This window comes from Ischnura elegans, chromosome 11 (genome assembly GCF_921293095.1).
Source record: "Ischnura elegans chromosome 11, ioIscEleg1.1, whole genome shotgun sequence".
Taxonomy (NCBI): Eukaryota; Metazoa; Arthropoda; class Insecta; order Odonata; family Coenagrionidae; genus Ischnura; species Ischnura elegans.
In genome coordinates this window covers 83,685,729-83,706,312 of record NC_060256.1, presented here as the reverse complement: position 1 = coordinate 83,706,312, position 20,584 = coordinate 83,685,729, and the positions used below count along the sequence as shown (strand labels likewise).

Sequence of the window (20,584 nt, the reverse complement as noted above, 5' to 3'; positions counted from 1 at the left end):
ATGCTGACTATGGCCATTGAGGCACAAACCTATATGTGTGGGTTTACAAAAGACACTATGACTCAGTACGCCATTTTCATCCTGAAGGACGAGGACATCAAGAAAGGCAATCTTATTATTCCGCTCTATCTATTATTTATTCAGTAGCCGTGAGAATGGGTAATGTGTCAGAACCGGAAATATTGGTGCCCTTAGAAAATCTTACCTGCGCGGAATCCCAAGATAAGTTTAAATATGGTGTTTCTTGTGATTAACCAAGTGACATGCCAATGGCAAAGTGCTGCTGCAAAAATCCGGAGAAGACTATAATATCCGTAACAAGATATCTGCCATGCTATCCACATGCTCCCTGCTAAGGCAACATTCTGTAACTCCTAAATTGAGTGAGAAATTGGGTTACCAATAGAAATTTATAACAGAATGACTGTGAAGTACAGTGATTCCTGGAATGGTGTTACAAGTTCAAAAGCAACTGAGCAAACACAAAAAGGTTGAGGAAGAAATGACACCATCACTCAAACCAAAGAAATTAACATCATGCACAAATGAAATTGCAGGCACTCAAAAGGAAGAACAGGAACTGGAGCAGTAAATGAATCCAGATTACCAGAGCTAGACTCCCACTTGACTGCATTCTTCATTTCACATTCACAAACAGGATTTCTCCAAGCACTGAATAAAATTATTGGTAATTTCATGTTTGAGGATTCACCCTTCATTATTGGAGAAGTAGTTACACAGAATTTTGACTACATTTGAATATCCTATTAGCAAAGCCGAACGAGATTTAAAAAATATAGACTATAATTATTTCATTGGCACTTAGAGAAGTTACATAGAATAATACTGAGGGTGCCAGGAAATATAAGAAGACACCCCCTCATATCATTGCATTTCAATCACATTCCATTCGAAATGAGTGAGATATAACTTCAATGAGAAAATTCATGTTAAATGGCATCTGTGCAATCTGTATGTATTTCAGAAATTTAGGAAAACTTATTTAGTCTGATTGTAATAAATTTTATCCATGCCAATCTCACCTTATTTTTTGTGCGGATCTCCCATCATCACTGATAGCAGCGTTAATTCCACACTTCGGGTGGAAGGTCAGTCTGTCAGAGGACTGGGCTGTTCCATTTGCTGTATCGCCTAAAATAAAGTGCACAATTGAATGAAAACTTCCATAACATTCTGTAAAAATTTCCTTCCTAAAAGGTAGAATGTTATATAAAACTAAAATTTTTATTTAACATCCAATGATGCTCCATCATTATGTACTTGATATATTCTAAAAATTTCATTATTTGAGTTTCATTGATATTGTTTGTTTCCCAATACATCAATATTAATTTTCTTCTCCTCGAAACTAATGAACAATGGTTAACGACATCTTATGGGTTACAGGATTAGGAGTCTTTTATAGATTTTTGTTGGTTTTATGGAGAGATTTTAAAAAGCTATCAGAGAAGAATGATAACTTAACATTTATGTGTACCTTACCTCGGATCACTCCTTTGATGTGAACAGCCTGGCCATTGCTGCACTGATGTACAGTCTGCGTCATATTCAATTTTATGTTGGTCATCCTTGGATCCGTTTTGGAAGCATGGAATGTGGTAAACCACTCCCCAGCTTCATCCTTTTTACTGTTGATGAAAAGATTGAGCGTCTGGGTGGAAGATGCTCTGGCTTCGCAAGTCGAATCAGAAACATCTTCTGCTATTGCGTGCACGGCGACGAGTAACAGAAAGGATAATACCTTATACAAAATATTCATGCTGGCGAGAGTGTCTCTGTCTTTTCCTGATGATTTGCTTCTTACAAATGACCTCACGATTTCACATAAGGTCCTCTCAAATGCTTTATCTCTTTGGCTGAAGCATCCCATTGGTTGGAGGAAAGCATTGGAAGGAGGGAGTTCAGGAAGGGCAAGCATGATTTTAGAAGCTATCTATCTTTGTATTTTTTAATGTGACTGGTCATAATTTAGAATGGAACTGGTGTATATGAGCTGGCATTTTTAGAAGCTAAAGATCAAGGAGACTTGGTGAAGCTATTCCTTTTTTAGGCAAAGTTCAGGCCTTTGATGTAAGATAACTGCTACGGAAATGAGTGAGATTGGCTCTGGCTCCTACATTACATCATTTGGCTGGAAGAGAACTGAATTTGCACCCCTAATTTTATTTTGAGAGATTGGAAATTCTCTACACTGGCTTAATTTTATGTGGAATTATGTCTAGCAATATTGGTGAATTTATCGAATGATATCTTTATTACATGTGTTGAGAGGAGCCTATGAGGCTATGACTTTCCATAAACTTTTCAATTTTAATTGAAAATTATATTTGATCATGTATAATTTTTATCACTGTTAAGGTTTGTTTTATTTACTATTGATTGAATGTGCAAATCATATTTCTTTAGTTAATGTCTTCCCAAAAATTACATAAAGGTTTCTTTTTGAAGAGAAAAAGTTATTTTGCCAAAACAATAAACATGCAACAAGTTTCTTTCCTAGCAAATTTATTCAAAAATAGAATACTTTATGTGCCATCAAAACAGTATTCTCTTATCTTGCAATGGAAAATCCTCTTTTCTGTAATTATGATGGGTCCAAAATGGTTCCCTTGGCTGCATTGTAGTATAGCTCAAAAACTCCATGAACTGTGCCTGGCAAATTGGATGTGGCTGGGCCCTGATCTACTCCATTCACAAAAAAATGTAGCGTTCCCAGTTTATTCACCATCACACCAACTCGATCTCCCACCTAACGCAATAAAACAATTTGCAGTCAGAAATAATTTACATCACAGTTTTTTATGCATAATACCCAAATAAAACAAATTAAGGGAGAACGAAATGAGGAGAATTCGATGCAGTTTTTAACACTCTCCAATTGAAGGCATTCCTGAGGTAGAGCTTTGTTATGTGGTGAAGTTCTTCATGGTTCAAAACTGCACAGGAAGAAAAAGGGTCATTAACTACTTCTAAATATTGCCCGATTAAAATGAAATTTTTTGTGCTGGGTTTCTGCTGGCATTGGCTCTATACAGCACCATAGCATATAAACGTACAGAAAAAAATATGATTTAAATGGCACCCAAGCCTGAGTGGAGCTTGGGCAGTCCAATTTCCCTGTAAAGTTACTTTCTCTGCGCCACATCAAACTTTGAGGATTTTGTGCCATAATGGGCACTTTCTCAATCCCTCCGAGTCTCAATCCCTCCGAGACTCAATCCCTCTGAGACTTGATCCCTCCGAGACTTTATCCCTCCGAGACTTCATCACGAGGAGACGATTCGCGAGCGCCTGAGTACCATTCTCGCGAAGCGCTGGAGTACGTCGTGCCTGCTTGATTCATGCGCGCCGCTTGATTCTCACGTCTGGTGAAGTCCTTGCAATTTATAGTGAATTCATCAACGGTGTCGGCCTCTTTATGCCATGCGTGAACTTCTATTACGTTCTGCCACCAACTCTCCAATTGTAAGGTGAAACATCAGAATGAAACCTGTCTGCCCTCTTCTGCTTTCACCTCCCCTCTCACGCCTGCTTCGAGCGCCGCGGCTCGGCTGTAAGCCGGCTGGCTCGGTCTCTCTGCTCCTGACCTCGGACAAGGAAGGAACTCCTCGTGCCCGCCATCTTCCCAACTTCAAGAGTAGATTAACCTCAGGCAATTTAGCATTATATGTATTGTGTACCTATAGCTTACTTGCACATTAAATGTATTTATACTGTTGGAAATCAACCCTATTGTTTTGTTATTTTTCACTCCTAACCGCCTAATTCTCATCAATTCATTTCTCGCAACGTGTGTGCGTTGCAATTTTTGTTTGGGATATCTGAATATATGCTGATGACACAAACATCTTACTTCCTGCCCCATCACAAAATGACCTTATCGTGAGTTCTAAATCTGCAAGTGAAATCACTCTTCACCGGTTGATAATGAAGTGAAATTAAACACTGAAAAATCACATATAGTTCAATTTGGTTGTAAAAGTCATCTGGAAAGTATTTTAATTAAAATTGATAAATAGTCCATTGAGAATGTTACTTCAACAAAATTTCTAGGTTCATATAAAAGTGGTACATAATATGTCCTGGGTTAAGAATATTGAATCTTTAGCCAATAAACTTAGCTCTATTTGCTACCTTTTACGCCACCTCCGAAGCTCTGTTAATGTAGATACATATCTTGCTTACTGTATACTATGGTGCTTTTTATTCCCCGATGTCGTATAACATAATTTTTTGGGGCTCATCACCTCGCGCATCCAAAATATTTACAATACAAAAACGGCAATTAGAATTATAATTTTAAAAACCCTTATGATGCTCCCTCTAGCCCCATCTTTAAAACTTTGAAGATCCTCCCATTACCATTCGTCTATTTATTATCTCTGCTAATATTTACATGTAAAAATCTCGACATGTTTGAAATTAACTCCAGTTTTCATAATTATGAAACCAGAAATAATCAAAGCCTTCACTATAATGCAGTGAGGACAAATAGAATGAAATTAGGTCCAAGAGAAATGGGACTCCGAGCATACAATAATCTCCTGCACAATTTAAAAAATCAATGTGAGTCATTGGTATGTATCTTTTAAAAGGAAGTTGAAGGCATTCCTGCTCGAAAAGAATTATTATTCTGTTACGGAATACCTGACGGACTCCACAATCTAGTGCTTCATTTTCATGTTTTGAAAATATATTATATGTGAAAATACAGACTTATACATAACATTTCAAGTATGTATATGCTTCTAATCTACTAAATTGTACAAATCCCCTCCCCCTTTTTTTTAAGTGTCTTATATCTTCTTGTAGATCCTTGGACAAATAAATTATTATTACATACTTCAGCCAAGATTCGAACCTGAGACCCTTCAATCAGAAGCCTAACACTAAAACCAAATGTGCCATCACACTCCCGCACATTATGAGTCACATACCTTAAGTTCATTAAAATTTCTCCCATAATTCTTCACAGTTTCTGCTCCATTAACGTACACATTTGAATGGTACATCATCCAATTTCCAGACCTGAATGAAAATATTACAGAAAAATAATTTAAGCTTCTTTCAGTGCTAATTTCAAGACCAGTCATTATACATATGTATCAAGCATTTCTGAATGAACTTAAATTTTTCCAAATGTGTTGATACTATTTTAAACATTTTGTTAAAAAAAGACACTAATAGAAAATTTGAAAAATTGAAATTATTTGAGAAGATTAAATTTTTTCTTATATTATGGGTGATGTGCTTCAACAATTTCCCTGCAGTGTGAATTTATGGAGTAATGACTTTTTTCTCTGTTTTTGTATTCATTTACGAATACCACTGTGGCAGGTACCAATTTTTATTTCAGACGTGTCCAGTCCCTGCAGACCTCTCTGAGTGGCAAGGGTCTGCAGTGAATGGATTAAATGAGGACTGAGAAGACTTATAACTTTCCGAATTTCTAATTCTTGAGTACCATTGTATTCAAACATTTCACATTGAGTAACAGCACACCAAAACATTTCACATCAGTCTCAAAGCATGCAAATTAAAAAGGAACGCTGGGCTAGCATGGGTTTAAAATGAGGTGGAAAGCAAATTGAAGAAAAGCATCCAGCCAATCACAGCTTGGTGGAGGGGAAAGTGTGGATACAATTTGCAGAAAATAAAGCATTGTGTGAATGATGTAACACTTTCCCAGAAAAAAATATGTGTGAAGTTTTATCAGTCGACTTTCAGGCACTTTGTAGCTCATTCTCAATAGATTATACCAAATTGAAATTATCATTGAAAATTGGTACAAAGCTATAGTGTCCCACTAATTATTTTTCATACATTTTTTCATGAGTATTTGGCATAGAGAAAAAATTGACAAATATAAGTGCAAGCACATTACTGAGATGTGGTTCTACTTACTTCAAGTGCCACATATGGTCAGGAATAGTTAATGAGTCTGGAGTATAAATGGTTACTCCAATTCCCAAGGAATGACTGAACTTGGTTCCTTTCTTGTCAAGTCGCACTTCAAATAGCTCATTCCTCCGTAGGGGTCTTTGCGTCAGTAATACTCCATTCAAGCCATCCTCCAATCTTAAATAAGGAATATGTTTTAATTAATACTTTGAAAATCATATGCTAGCTATCATATGAAACAAGACTTGATTCGTTATCCTTAATGTGCCTTAACTCTGAAAGAATTCTCACTGAGACACATGAGTAAGTGCGTGGGGTCTTTCAATTCCCCATTTTGATTTCTTTGTAATTTTATCATTCTATTTCTTTATCATCAATAATTATGACTAAAAACATCATTTTAAGCAAATGTAAAATATATTTTGTTTTACTTAGGTATTTTACGACCAAATTTAACTTGCTCATTTCATCAGATAAGGGTACTCCACAAGCAAGGTCATATGTTTGATTCTTTTCATATTGTTGCAATAGGAATAAAATGAATTATATATTGCATTCGATTGCAACATTCTTATTGAAATGGTATCATGTGAATTAAATCCGTAAAATATAGCTGAATCTCAAAAGTTTAGGTGATTTTTGCTTCATTTTTTTCCTCAGTAACACATGTCACTCTAGATGTCATCACTCTTTGCATGAAAAGTCACCAGTTGTTCCAACCAAGTTGTACCAACTTAAGTAGAAGTAAAAATGATAATAACATATGATAATTAGGTGAATTCACCAATTATTCTGTGGTTTGAAGAAAATATTTCTGAGTTCATGCACATAGCTGAGGTTTGCTTGTCACATCGTTGAAATGAAGGCAGAAATAAATAAATAAAAATATTTTCACTCCCTTGGAAGTAAAAAATTTCAATCCAATAGAACCTATTTAAGTTCTATGTATCTATATATCAGGCTTTTTGATGTCCTCAGCAAATGAAAACTGACAATTTCACCGGAGAAGCTTGGCAAATAAGTATAATAGTGTAAGACCTACTCTTAATCCAGCACTTTTGAATCTTGTTCCAAGTATACAAATGTAAAGAAACTCAGAAAATGTAAATATTTTTTACCAGTATAAACAACACCAGAATTTAGTCCCGAATCTAAAAATATTTTGTTACATTCCATGATTATGAACTATTGATTTTTGCCAATAGCCATAGTCTTAATGAAGAAAAAACAACTCTCAGTTGCATGATTCTAACTCTATATTAGGGTGGAGACCTTTTACAGTATGTGCCCACACATTATTCTGAGAAAAATTTGATAAACATGAACTTCTGGAAAAGTCCTTGCCGATACAACACAATTCAACATTGAATTCAGTGCTTTTTCCCTCTTGGTGTTATTTAATTAGCTCATTTTATTTCTCCAGAGGTGGAATCTTCTTCAAAAAGGACACTGTGAAAAAAGTCTAGACATGGTTTCTTTCTCCTTCCTTTAGTTTGGTAGTATTGTCTACCATGGGGATGCCAGAGGCAGTGGCGTAGCAAAGGGGAGAGTCTGGGGGGTTCAGACCCAAAATGTAAAAATACAATTACTATAGTGCGAAAGATACACAGAGAAAAAATCATCCGCCTTGACCAGGATTCGAACCCAGATCCCCCAATTTCAGGTTGAGTGCTTTAGCCAGTTAAGCTACCGAAGCATCATTCTTCCCTGTGGATATTTGTGGACACTACCGGAAAAGGTGTTGTTGGACTGCTGAGCATGTGATCCCATAAGCAGTCCAAATCGTGCACACAGCACCACAGCTGGAGAGCAGGCCCAGACATAGAACACAAAGAGGTGTTCGCTCTTGACTAGTTTAAAGTATACCGGAACTAGCCGCGGTGATAACATTTACGGGAGGCACCCGCAATGTACAATCATGCGAAAGATCAGAAAAGAAAGAATGACGCCTCGGTAGCTTAACTGGCTAAAGCATTCGACCGGATATACGGGGATTCGAGCTCGAATCCCAGTCAAGGCGGATGATTTTCTCTCTGTGTATCTTTCGCACAATTGTGCATTGTGGGTGACTCCCGTAAAAGTAATCACAGCGGCTAGTCCCGGTATACTTTAAACATTTACTATACTTCATAAAAGAAAACAAAATATTAAAAAACCATGAATTTACATAATATTTATATGAAAAATGAGGTTTTTTCAATTATGAAAAGTGCTAAAATTAGTTAAAACCCTCTACTTAATACCGTCCTTTCAAAATTTTCCCACCTGGCTTTGGATCCCCCCCCAAACAAAATTCCTGGCTACCCCACTGGCCAGAAGTGTAGAGTTTGAGGTCTAATTTGATGTTTGATTGCAACTGATGACCAGACAAGAGGCCACAAATTTGCTTCAAGTGAAGGCGTGGTGTTGAGCTGGTTGCCTGTACTGAAATTTAAGCCAAAATTCTCATGTATCAGAAATCAATATACATATTTCATTAACCCTTGAACGGCTAGCGTGCCCATATGGGCACAGCTGCAGTGGTCTAAATAATTTCGTATAAATTCCGACCCAAACATTATAGAGCATGCTGTTTTCTCCAAAAATGATTACAATGTATCACTTTATTCGGTTCGTGTGCTTACGGCCAGCATTTGTACCAGCAGTTGACTGTGGCATGATGGGTATTCTTACTCACTCTGTTCGAGATGGAAAAAGAGGAAAAATGGCGAAGTGTCTTCAGTAAATGCGATTTTTTTCCTTTTTATTTTTTATACTCTGCTAAGTATTTAATCTTATCCTCATAATGAATGATGTCAACTTCGGTTTCTTTTGCCAGTATTGTGATATCTTTCGTATGAAACAAGGAATTTGAATTTATTTTTGGGTGATCCCATATGGGCACGCTAGCCGGTAGCCGGGGGTGTCTTTTTTGGCTGGTGTCCTTCGCTACAAACGTCATTATTGGGTCTGTTATCAAATAATTTCGATGTAAAATGCTAATTTTTTGTCAATCTTTCATTTTTTTCTTATATCACTCGATTTTAACGACTTCAATATTTTTTGCTGTATTTTTTTGTAATATTTCCATTAATTTTTAGTACAAAAATACATTTTATACTATTCAACACTTTTATTCATGGTGCTTGCGTTATACTTTGCTCAACTATCCAGTATGAAGAATGATAGGGCTATTTTCTACCACTGGTATACATACCCAACAATCAAGTGCATGGTGGAAGGGTTAAGGATGAGAAAGCTAAAACATGATGAATCCATGATAAAATATTTTGGCAATCATGGCTACAAACAGTTCATACTGGGTGAAACTATAAGTTTCGACTTTAAAATATAGTGCTTGAATGCTCCTCAAGATTACTTGGTGGACTTCAGCATATAGCAGGGAGTGAGTGCTGAAGAAAAAAATAACTACCATAAATTCGTAGGTAAATGCTCTTCGTATTTGCTTATCATGTTGGACAATTTACTAGAGGAAGCGATAAATCTTTTCCATTTATTTTGACAATAGGTTTACTAGCTTTCCTCTTATAAGTCAGTTAAAATCTCAAGGATGTGAGGCTACTGGAACAGTTGTGAGAAAAAGGATACTCAAAGGTCGAAAAACAGCTAGCTAAGCGGTCCTCCCATGCTCTCGCACGGGAGAAAAAAGGGAATATTGTTGTTGTTAGATAGAATGATTTTTCGGTAGTGACTCTCAAGTCACCTTGCCAATGTGTACACCCACTCACAAAGGTCACGAGATTCCCGCGTGTTACCTCAAAAATGGTACAAGTTAGGCAGCCAGCAGTGGCAGAGCAGCTCTATATACAATATTTAGATAGGCGGAACTGATCTCACGGATCAAAATATCAACAGGTACAGGAATGCTATCAGAGGAAAAAATGGTGATGGTCCACATGAAGCTATTTCCTTGATGCTGTCATTGTAAATGCCTGGATCAATATGGAAAATTCTGGTTCAAATATACCGCAGTAAACCTTTAGGCGAGAGATTGCACAAGTGTTTTTGTAACGAAAATGTACCTTTTTCAGAGCTGGTGGTCGTATTTAATATTCCCTATCAAGTGCAACTAATCATAGCCAGTCTGATGACATAAGGTATGATGGCAGAGATAACCAATTTGTCCCGTTTCATAGACGCCGATGTTCTTATGAAGAATATTCTTCCCGCGCACGCTCAGACTGTGCTAAGTGCCCTGGTGTTTGCCTTCAATGAAATTCTAACTATAATACTCGGCAATTGAAAACCCAATATATAGTATTCAAAAACTCTACTAGCAATAAAGGACTAATTTTGTTAATAAACTCATCGATAACGTGTTTTTTTATTCAATAACTGTTTTCAAATCTGTGTTATATACTGTTAAGATCTTTGGACAGCTAAAAAAATGTTTAAACCGAAAATAATATAGTATAATGACTTGAAATTACTTAAAATTGCCAAATAAAAGAAGTACTATAGGTAAATGCGAAAATATATGGCGTATCACGCAGTAAAAATAAGAATTATGATGGTTCGAGCGATTCTTCTGCAGAATGCAGACCGGTGGCCGGAACGGCTAGCGTGCCCATATGGGTACACCCCCTCTAGCAAGTACGAATCAACAGAATTTTAAAACTAAGTGTTTATCTGAATCCTTAGAAGGTAATCAATCAGTTTTTAACGGAAAAACATAATAAAACTCCGAAAAAAAACTCCGCTGTTTAAGGGTTAAAGCAGCTACTTATATACTTTTTTTGGAATAATGGTGCATCTTTCATTCTTTGTTGAATACATGCAATAATTAGAAAATGTAATTACAGTGAAACCTCTCACTTACAGACATTAATTCTCCTACAAAAACCCAGATAGCACAAAGTAAGAGAGTTATCCATTTCTTATGGTTTTCTTACAAAAAAAATTATAAGCAGCTTATGGTAACCTAAGGGGCTTATATAAGGCAAGGGTAAGATGTTAGGGAAGAATAGGTAAGGAATGCCATCAAATATCCTCAGACAACGTAAGTCCCTTCTGTTGGAGCACCAAAGGTGGCTGAACAGCGGACTACACATGCTACGCGGCTCATTCCAACATGAATTTAAAGCCTACCAGTGAAATTCCGTGAGTCTTTATTAGAGCTTAGCAACTGATACTAGATTTTCCCGTAAATAGAAAAAAATTAACAACTGCAAGCGACCGGCTGCTGAAGATATAAAGCATAATGCAAGTACTTTATCCTTGCGGCAGAAAGAAAAATAAATTAACATAAGGGAGATCCAAACATATGACCTACGTGTCCGCAGCTCTGTACGCCACCACGGCAACTGATGAGTGCCAGGGGTGCGGTTACCATTTTAAAATCCAATTATGCAGATAAACTTGGCTGGTATGTGCATGAAAAACTGAAATTATTCAAGGTCCACACAATATAACATTTACGAATTTTAATTTATGGCCTGATAACACGATGAATACAATACGAATATTAGAGATTCCTTTCAGCATTTTTATAATATTCCATGTCACTAGTTGTGTGAAATTATGTGTTTTTCTTATGACCGTTGTTTTGCCATCAGTTCATAAATGTGAATGATTTTTCAAATTATGGCCGTATGATGTTATTTCTACTCATGTTATAGAAGTGCCAATAATGGAAACATTATTCTTATGCATAAATTCCATCCTTCCTTTCCATTTCCAAAAGACAAAATAAAATTTATAGAGACACTTCTTAATTTATTTGCAATTATTCTATGATCTGAAAATACATTACTTTTATGTAGTATAGATTATATATGGGCATTAAAAAAATATGCCAGAGCAAAGGAATGCTACATTGCCACGTCTTGTGCGCAAAACTTCGCCTCCTGGTAACAGGCAGTGGCCCGGCTAAGCCCCGTTTGGTAACATGACATTAATAGAAGTTATTAACATTCACAAATATCAATATTTTTTAAGATTATGGATCTTCTTCCATGGTACAGCGGCACATCATTATGACGCTGACACTAGCCATGGACGAGTGAATATCACACATTCAGGGTAGGGCAGCAATAGGATTGTCTGAGTGTCGCATAGCAGAGATCATACTGTACTGCGGTAGAAGGGGTTTACATTATTGGAATTAAATTAATAACCTAATACATTGAATCTTGCATCATGGGTTGAGCGATTTAAAAATATTAAAGTATTTATCACATTTGCCAGTGCGTACATCAAATGTTGGACATGTTGGTAAGCTTAACGCACAAACATATCAGCCAAAATTTCGGATTGACACTCACTTAATTTTTTGTGCTGACCTTCCATCATCACTGATGGCGGCATTAGTTCCACAGTTTGGGTGGAATGTAAGTCTATTAAAAGTCTGAACTGAGCTGTTAGCTGTATCTCCTGAAATAAGAGATGATTCAAGTTAAATAATGCAAAAAAAAAGCACTTTGTGAAGTTTAAAAATTATCTCCTAAGGATAACCGATTATTTCTAAAAATCTATATTGCATATATGAATTCTATCTTAGGGAGTAAGCTCATCTCAGTTATTAAAAGTTAGCTTTAAAAGTCATACATTGTTCTATAGCACTGGCTTTCCTTAAACCATTTTGCTACTGCTCGCTCTCCAGATGCCTAGCCGTCACATGCAGTGATAGCGCTGAGCACACAACAGGAAGGAAGAAGGGGTATGTTTACAGCAGCCTGTGTGCAGCAGTGTGAATGTACCAGAAATGTTCAAAACAGCAAAAGGGTTAATAGTGGCACATTGTATTAAAAAAAGATACTCTATTTAATTAAAAATGTGAAATTGATGTGTATATATTGTTCAATGGAATTCTCTTCCCAATGAATCTTTGATAGATTACAATGAAATTTTTTTACATGTATGCGTTAGATTTTAGATTGATATAGTATTTATGTAATAGGCTGTGAAAAACTGATGCCAAATATGTAATGAATTTGACTTGGTAAAAATACCATACCTCGGATCACTCCTTTGATATGAACAGCCTCTCCATTGCTGCACTTATAAACAGCCTGCGTCATGTTCAATTTTACATTGGTCATCCTTGGATCTGTTTTGGAAGCATGGAATGTGGTAAACCACTCCCCTGCCTCATCTTTCTTACTGTTGATGAAAAGATTGAGCGTCTGGGTAGAAGATGCTCTGGCTTCGCAGGTCGAATCGGAAGCATCTTCTGCTATTGTGCCCACGGCAATGAGTAACAGAAAGGATAATACTAGACACCAAATATTCATGCTGGCGAGAGTGTCTCTGTCTTTTCCTGATGATTTGCTTCTTACAAATGACCTCACGATTTCACATAAGGTCCTCTCAAATGCTTTATCTCTTTGGCTGAAGCATCCCATTGGTTGGAGGAAAGCATTGGAAGGAGGGAGTTCAGAAAGGGCAAGCACGATATTAGAAGCTATCTATCTTCGTATTTTTTATGTGACTGGTCATAATTTAGAATTGAACTGGTGTATGTGCGGGCATTTTTAGAAGCTAAAGATCAAGGAGACTTTGAGCGGCTATTCCTTTTTTAGGCAAAGTTCAAGCATTTGCTATATGATAACTGCAATGGAAATGAATGAAATATGGATTGGCATCCATGGGCCAGGAGATATCTGAATTTGTCCCACTTATGTCCAATAACAGACACACATAGTACATGGAATCCTTTGAAAATTTTTCATTCCTCCACACCACACACACCATTTTTTGAAAGTCCATTGCTTACTAGGAACTTATCCAGGAAAAAGGTCTACTGGTTAGTGTACAGGTTACTAGTCCTTCCTTTTTTATTGCCATGCATAACTTACTGTGGGTGTTGTGCAATTATAAGAATTGGGTTCTGCCTTGACTTTCGAGGGGAGACAGTTAGTTGTGTAGGAGGAGACAGAGTGAAAGGGAATTTTTATATGTATTTGGTTATGGTAATGTAAATGCCAATGGTCACCACATGGACCACAATTAGCAAAATTTTCATATGGAATATTTAAGCTAAAATAGCCTAGTTTCAGTATTTTGAAAATAGAAAAATGTTGATAGGCTTTAACCCTTGGGCAGCAGGTGTTGACGATTTTAGCAGCCAGCCAGTGCAGAAGAGACCCGCTGTGCAGGAGGCACCCCTGCCACAGGGTTGGTCTGGTAGAGGAACCCCTTGCCGATCCATGTGGTGAGGGAAAGTGCGAGATATCCAGGTAGCAATAAAAATTTTGGGTAAATGCTGGAGGCCAGCATGCAAAACATGTAAAAATGTTCCCACGCTCTAAGGATTAAAAACATCATGCTTTTACTAAAAGATGCAGTTACAGCTCATAAAAACCAAGCCATAATATTCTGGACAACACCCCCATCTCTGAATGGCGAACACCTCTCAATAGAGTGCAATATTTCCAGACATATATATGTCAGCAATATGAAGGTTTGAGCAGGGGCGCCGACTTATAAAAAATATTGGGGGGGGCCCATATCGGAGGTCTTGCCCCGGGAAGAGGTTAAATTCAAAGTGTGTCGCAGCACCGAAATACTATCATGATTCACACCACTTGATTCAGTTAACCTGCTTAACCTTATAATTATTTGTTTTAATACATTGTTGAATTTATTTTAAAAGGTATCTATCGTCAAACATGGGAAATAAAAATTACCAATATATTTTTCTGATTTCACAAAGCATAATATAACTTAATTATTTTCTTGAATTATTGAGGGGGCTCCGCCCCCCCGAACGAATCTTTGAGGGGGCTCGAGCCCCCTCAGGCCCCATGGAGTCGGCGCCACTGGGTTTGAGTGTAATATGAAGTGTAACTATATCTGAAAATGGAATATAAGAGGATAGGGCTATTGGTTTCAGCTCAGCTTATGTATTGTGGGTTGTCAACAAAAAGGAAAAACATTCTGGGAGGCTTAAGCTCTCTTGGCTACATACCTACTTGGAATAATGGGAAACTGGCCTTTCATGCAGAAAAACTTTAGTTGCAAGTTGGAATTTTAATGGGGAAAAGTTAGAAATTGTCAAAAATATGCATTTTCTGCTTCCTGCATCTGTTGCTAAGAGTATCCTCTGCTTGAAAGTATTGATTACATAAGGTTCAATGCTCTGCTGCCAAGATCAAAAAAGCTGTCCATTAGTTGGAGGAGTCACCTATTTGGAGATGTCTATTAAGGGAGTATATTCCACCGCATCACAGTGAAGAAAAAAGAAGCAAAATTTAGAAGCATCTCTTCTGCAACAGGACAACATTAACAGATAAATGAGCCAAAAGATGCAGAACATGAAACTGGTTAAAACATTTTGTTGCTGATTAAATTACTCAATCAGTTAGTGGAAGAGAATTTAACAGGGGGCAGTGATATCTCACACTTTCCACAGTTATTTTCTGTAGTGGCAATTTGCAACATTGTGTACATTAATGTTGCACTGCATTTCAGCTGGATGGTTGATCTGCTATTTCATCTATGCTTATAAAGGATGGCAAAGTACCAATTGAACATTTGTGTGCAATTACACATCTATGAAAATTTAGGCTGAAATTTCAGTGGGTAAAAATGTTTTGAAAGGAGTCACTCATTTGTGAATTTGTATCAGCATTAAATTTTTTCGCACTAAGGGCCATAGTGGATAGTATGGGTGGCCAAAATTTATCCAGGAAGGAGCTAGAATACATACAAGGAAGAATTTGCTATCCAGCAATAAAGTATAATGTTGTGTATGCCATCATGCTGGATAGAGAAAGAGAAATGCCCATGGCCCCCACATAATACCGATGAAAGAATCAAAAAGGCAGCTGTTAATAAAGTGGTAGTAGGTGGTGGCTGGTCTTGGAATTCAGTTCGGATTTCGGGCACATATATGGTTAGAAATATCATACAAGATATTATTATATTGTCATTCAATTGGACCAATTATATTCCATTTTGTCTAAGATGATTATCTTTTTTTTTAATTGCCAGAAGGCTATTTGTATGGAAGTGTATGTAGTTAAAGTTTTATCTTCATGATGATAAAAATTCTGACTCATTACCTTCCTTGTATTTCATTTCAAGGAATACATGATGTTCCACTGTTTACATAATCATCATTGTCACGATGTCTATTAGTATTAACAGATGATGGCAGAAATGCCAAAACATGTTGTGCATTCCCATTAGCAGATCCAGGATAGGGACAAGGGGCTAGGTGGGGGTAACCTCCCAGTTGAAGTGGGGGTCTGAACAAATTCACTATTTTATCTAGGGTAAATTGCACACCCAATGGAAGGGGGACTATAGCCCCCCTAGCCCATCTCTGGATCTGCCACTGTGCATTCCTTGCAATGCAATGCAAGTTAAGGAGCTTAACCTCCTACCAATATGTGGTCATTCAACAAATTTGGCCCCAATACTTTTGATTTTACAATTTTCATATGTATTTTTTCCAAACACTTATTGTTTAATTTTTTTAATTCTTCAAAAGACGTGGCAAGTTTTTGTTGACTATTTCCTGTTTGTTTCCTTTCATAGACATATGAGGAAGCAAGAGGGAAATTAAGGTAGGCAAAAGAAACCTCTGACATCAATTATGATGCCTGCTCAGGAAAGAGGAAGCGGACGAAAGTAAGAAAATTTTCAAGTTCATCAGAGTCCGATATATGTCCTGATGATGCCCAGGAAGATATGAGGGAAAACCACCTCAAATTCCCTCCACCTCCTGCAAATGTAATGCATCACACAACCCCATGGACATCAAGCTCAATGCTATTGGAAGATGATATGCAATCCCATGGTACTTTGCCTATGGAAGAAACTCCTAAAGTGTCTGATCTGAGCAATTTTGGTGCAGGTAAATGCCATTTCGTACTGATGGCATACAGCAGACTACTGATTATCTGGCTGCAGTTTATCCGGGTTGCGGATTATCCGTGCATGATTTTAACTCTCGCTCAATTTTTTCCGCGATCTTTATAAAATAAATCGGATGCCAAATCATCTGAATTACTGCATTAATGATATGATACACCAGGCTAATTCCTTCCATTAGAATCCCCTCCGTAAAACGGAAGCGATCACGCACTAGCTGCATTCACGGGAGCACAGTGTTCCTGTTCCAAGCCTCGCAGTGCACGACCGCAGTCCTTGATCATGGATACACATCGCGCAGCAGTTGCAACCCAGCAACTTGTGCGAGACGCGACTACTTGGCATGGTGCCTGACAGTGTAGTTTCAGACGTCGGGCAGTGATTTTGAAGCATTCGTGCAAACCAATTTTCTGTATCCATGATCACACAGCCACAGCCATGCCTGCTCTTCGAAACCAGGCCTTACCTGGAGCATTAATAATACGAGTACAACCATGTTATCGCCACTAAAAAGATCCAGGTCTGGGAAAAGGAAGCTCTCAATGAGTCCAGGAAGCACTCTAAAATAACAGAATAACTGCATAAATAATAATCCATTGTTTATTTTACGTAAATAATGAACATTTCAAGACATTTAAGAGAAAATTTGGATTATCTGTGTATTTTGATTATTCGTGCCAGCTCTCCCCATCATTAGCCCTGATAATTGGGAGTGTACAGTACTTGGGTAGTAATTTTTCAAATTTCCAATAAATGTCACTTTCTTGATCAACTATTAACTAAGACTTTTCTTTTGTGAATTACATAAGCATGTGAGAAGTAATTAACATACATTGTTTGACAGATTTAAAAAAGCATTTAATGAGGCAGCTTTCAATGCTGAGAAGCATGGTAGCCCTCAACATGGAGTTGTTGGAGTCCATTTTGAAGCAATTGACCAATATTAACCCTTTAAAATCAACTGATTTGGGCGTTACTTGGTGGAACGATGAAATATTCATGGTGAAACAAAAACACAGTACTATTCCACAAAATTTATTTTAGCTGTCAACTACCTAGTTTCGACATTTACACCGTCATCATCAAGACTTGATAATGACGGTGTAAACGTCGAAACTAGTTGACAGCTAAAATAAATTTTGTGGAATAGTACTGTGTTTTTGTTTCACCATGAATTAACCCTTTAGCTGCGAAAGCGTCAAAATTCATTCAAATTGCAAGGATTCCGATTCATTGGAATTGTTTTCACTGTGAATGCGCCGCGGAGAGACGGGAGCTCTCTCTCGGAGAGGGGATAATCTGGGTAGCGCTCCCCGTGGTGAGGGTGCCCAGTCCTCCAAAGACGCCTTTGTACTCTCTGCCATCAGGTGTGGACGAGTTCAAGCAACCGTGGAAAGGATGGCAATAAAATCCCAGGAAAAGAGAAACGTGGAGAGGGATGACCACAGCAAACGTTGGAGCTACGTTTGCCGCAGTCTATTGGGTGAATGTAGCAGATACATTCATAGCAGGGAAAGGGTTGAGGGACAGCAGAACGGAGGTTGCACTGAAGTTACTGTATCTTCCCCTTCAGTGGAAAACTTCCTGAGTATATCCACAGAGGATGAGTTGAGGGATGTGGAGGAGGAATTAAAAAATTAAAACAGAAATATACTCTTAATTTTAATATATAACTTACTAAAATGTAAATATTCATTACTTGTATATTAAAATATTAAATGCATTAATATTAGTATTAGTAGTATCTCAAGATGTTTTGAAAACTGTTTATTTTTCAAATTTTTACACTAGAGCTTCTTATGGAATAGTCCATTGGGGATCCTCCTCTAGCCTACTCCAAAAACTTTTTTTAGTTCAAAAAAAAGTTATTAGATGTATAATGGGTGTTTCACAAAGGACTTCGTGTAAACCACTAATGAGAGAACTAAGACTGTTAACTATTGCATCTATGTATATATATTGTGTAGCAATTTTGGTGAAAGAAAATATTCATAAATTTAATACTAATGAAGAAATTCACCCCTATGGCACAAGAAATGCATACAATATTCATGTAACTTTTCACAAAAAGAAGATATCTTCAAATAATCCTATGGTTATGGGTACCAAAATCTATAACTTGCTACCTGACAGTGTGAAGTGTACAAAATCGACAAAAGTATTTTAAAAACTCTTAAAAGAGTATCTGGTAATGAAATGTTATTATACTGTAAATGAATTCTTTAGTGATGATCACAAACAATGTTAAATTGAATCACTTTCTTTATGACCCATGTATACTGTGATGCTTTTGTACTTTGTATTTAAATATTATGTTGTACTTTATATACTGACGAATCTGATACCTACATTTGTATGGTCTGCGGAGAATAAATTATTATTATTATTATTAAAAATCTCGTATTTTTTAAGAAGTAGAAAAAGTCAAAGAAAAGTTTCTAAAATGTATAGGGCCTATTAACAAACAATACAGATTTTCGATCAAGAAAGCAAAAAGGCAGTATAATGATGAATATATTTACAAAGCAGCAAACTATTCTAGAGCGGCTTGGGAAATCATTAAATGTAATACTGGTTCTAACGTTGACATCCTGCCCTCTCAAATGCATGATATTTCCAGCAATTTACTTACCGATTTCTCTGATATATCTAATGCATTTAATCACTCATTTTTGAATCTGCCAGATACTAACCTTATTCCCCAAAGGAGCAACATAAAATATAATATTCGACACTTTAAGTCAATGTACCAGAAACCTTGCAGTGAAGATGAGCTAATCTCCTATCTAATTAAGGCAGGAAGGACAAGGTCTACTGATTCTGATGGAATTACAGGCAAGATATTAAAAGATTGTAGGGATATTATTGTAAAGCCTTTGCTCTTTTTAGTGAACCAATCTCTGACAGAAGGCTTTTATCCTGAGTCTCTAAAAATATCTAAAGTTGTCCCAATCTTTAAAAAAGGTGACCGAGACGACATTAGGAATTATAGACCAATATCTATAATCTCTCATTTTGGAAAAGTCTTTGAATATGTGTATTGTAAAAGAATGACTGATTTCCTTGAGATCAACAACTTGCTCTCATCTCATCAGTTTGGTTTTCGTAAGGAGAAATCTACTGTACAAGCACTTTTTGATGCGGCTGACTTCACAATTGAACAATAGGGTAGTTTCCTTCATCAAAGAAAACAAAAGGCATTGATGGCGATTCGTTACCCACTATTAGTGTATTCATAATACACAAATTATTTGGTTTTTGAAATACCGGTTTAGACGAATGGCAAGGGTCAAATTTTATCCTCATTTGAAAAAGGCCAGATTGGCGCCCATGCGATTCCACTCCATGTGACGTCACAGGGACCTAGTTTCTACACGAGAGGATAGGAGTTATGCATCGTCAGAGGCTACCAATGCATGCATGAGGCACAGAGCTCAGGGAAACATGTCTTAATAATCACCTATTAAAACTGGCTAAGGTCGGAAAGTTTTCTTCGCTTGATAAGGTATTAATAAACCTTTTTTAAGCCATGCGCTACCAGCCAGGAAGGTATTCAGCTACCCGTTAGCATCCTGCGTCCTATCAGCACTCAGAGCCTCGATCAAGGTCACCTACCAGGCGGGAGGGGGAACCAGAAATGCGTCACACGGACTTTTTCCCTTCATTCCTACTTACGCGTCGTGTTTTCGCGCGCTTGAAATTTTTCACTTTTCATTTGATTGCGAAAAATAGATATCGTCATTTAAAAATCTAAAAGCGTGAAATATGTACTCCAGGAGTAATAATCTTTCGATTTAGAAAATAAAAAAATAATAGGAAACCACCCTATTAAATGAAAATAAAA

General features: G+C 37.0%; 1 protein-coding gene across 2 annotated transcripts; it reads right to left on the bottom strand.

Annotated features, from left to right (window-relative positions):
- Positions 1-1,583: 1,583 nt before the first annotated feature.
- LOC124167704 (neuralized-like protein 4) lies at positions 1,584-13,302 on the bottom strand. Of its 2 annotated transcripts, none has more exons than XM_046545702.1 (5): positions 12,878-13,302; positions 12,186-12,294; positions 5,926-6,099; positions 4,959-5,049; positions 1,584-1,649 (listed from the first exon to the last, which is right to left on the bottom strand). In XM_046545702.1, the coding sequence occupies exons 1-5, from the start codon at positions 13,263-13,265 to the stop codon at positions 1,647-1,649; spliced, it is 765 nt and encodes a 254-aa protein (XP_046401658.1). In that variant the 5' UTR covers positions 13,266-13,302; the 3' UTR covers positions 1,584-1,646. The 2 variants fall into 2 exon arrangements, with proteins under 2 accessions (XP_046401658.1, XP_046401657.1); XM_046545701.1 differs by lacking the exon at positions 1,584-1,649 and adding an exon at positions 2,510-2,770 and having other exon boundaries at positions 12,878-13,299.
- Positions 13,303-20,584: the final 7,282 nt, after the last annotated feature.

Excerpts from the sequence above, each read along its gene's own strand:
- LOC124167704 (XM_046545701.1), bottom strand. The coding sequence starts at position 13,265 with ATGGGATGCTTCAGCCAAAGAGATAAAGCATTTGAGAGGACCTTATGT. Across the intron at positions 6,100-12,185 it reads AGGTCAGCACAAAAAATTAA|ATTGGAGGATGGCTTGAATG; the intron begins GTGAGTGTCAAT and ends TCCTTATTTAAG. Across the intron at positions 5,050-5,925 it reads GACCATATGTGGCACTTGAA|GTCTGGAAATTGGATGATGT; the intron begins GTAAGTAGAACC and ends ATTTTCATTCAG.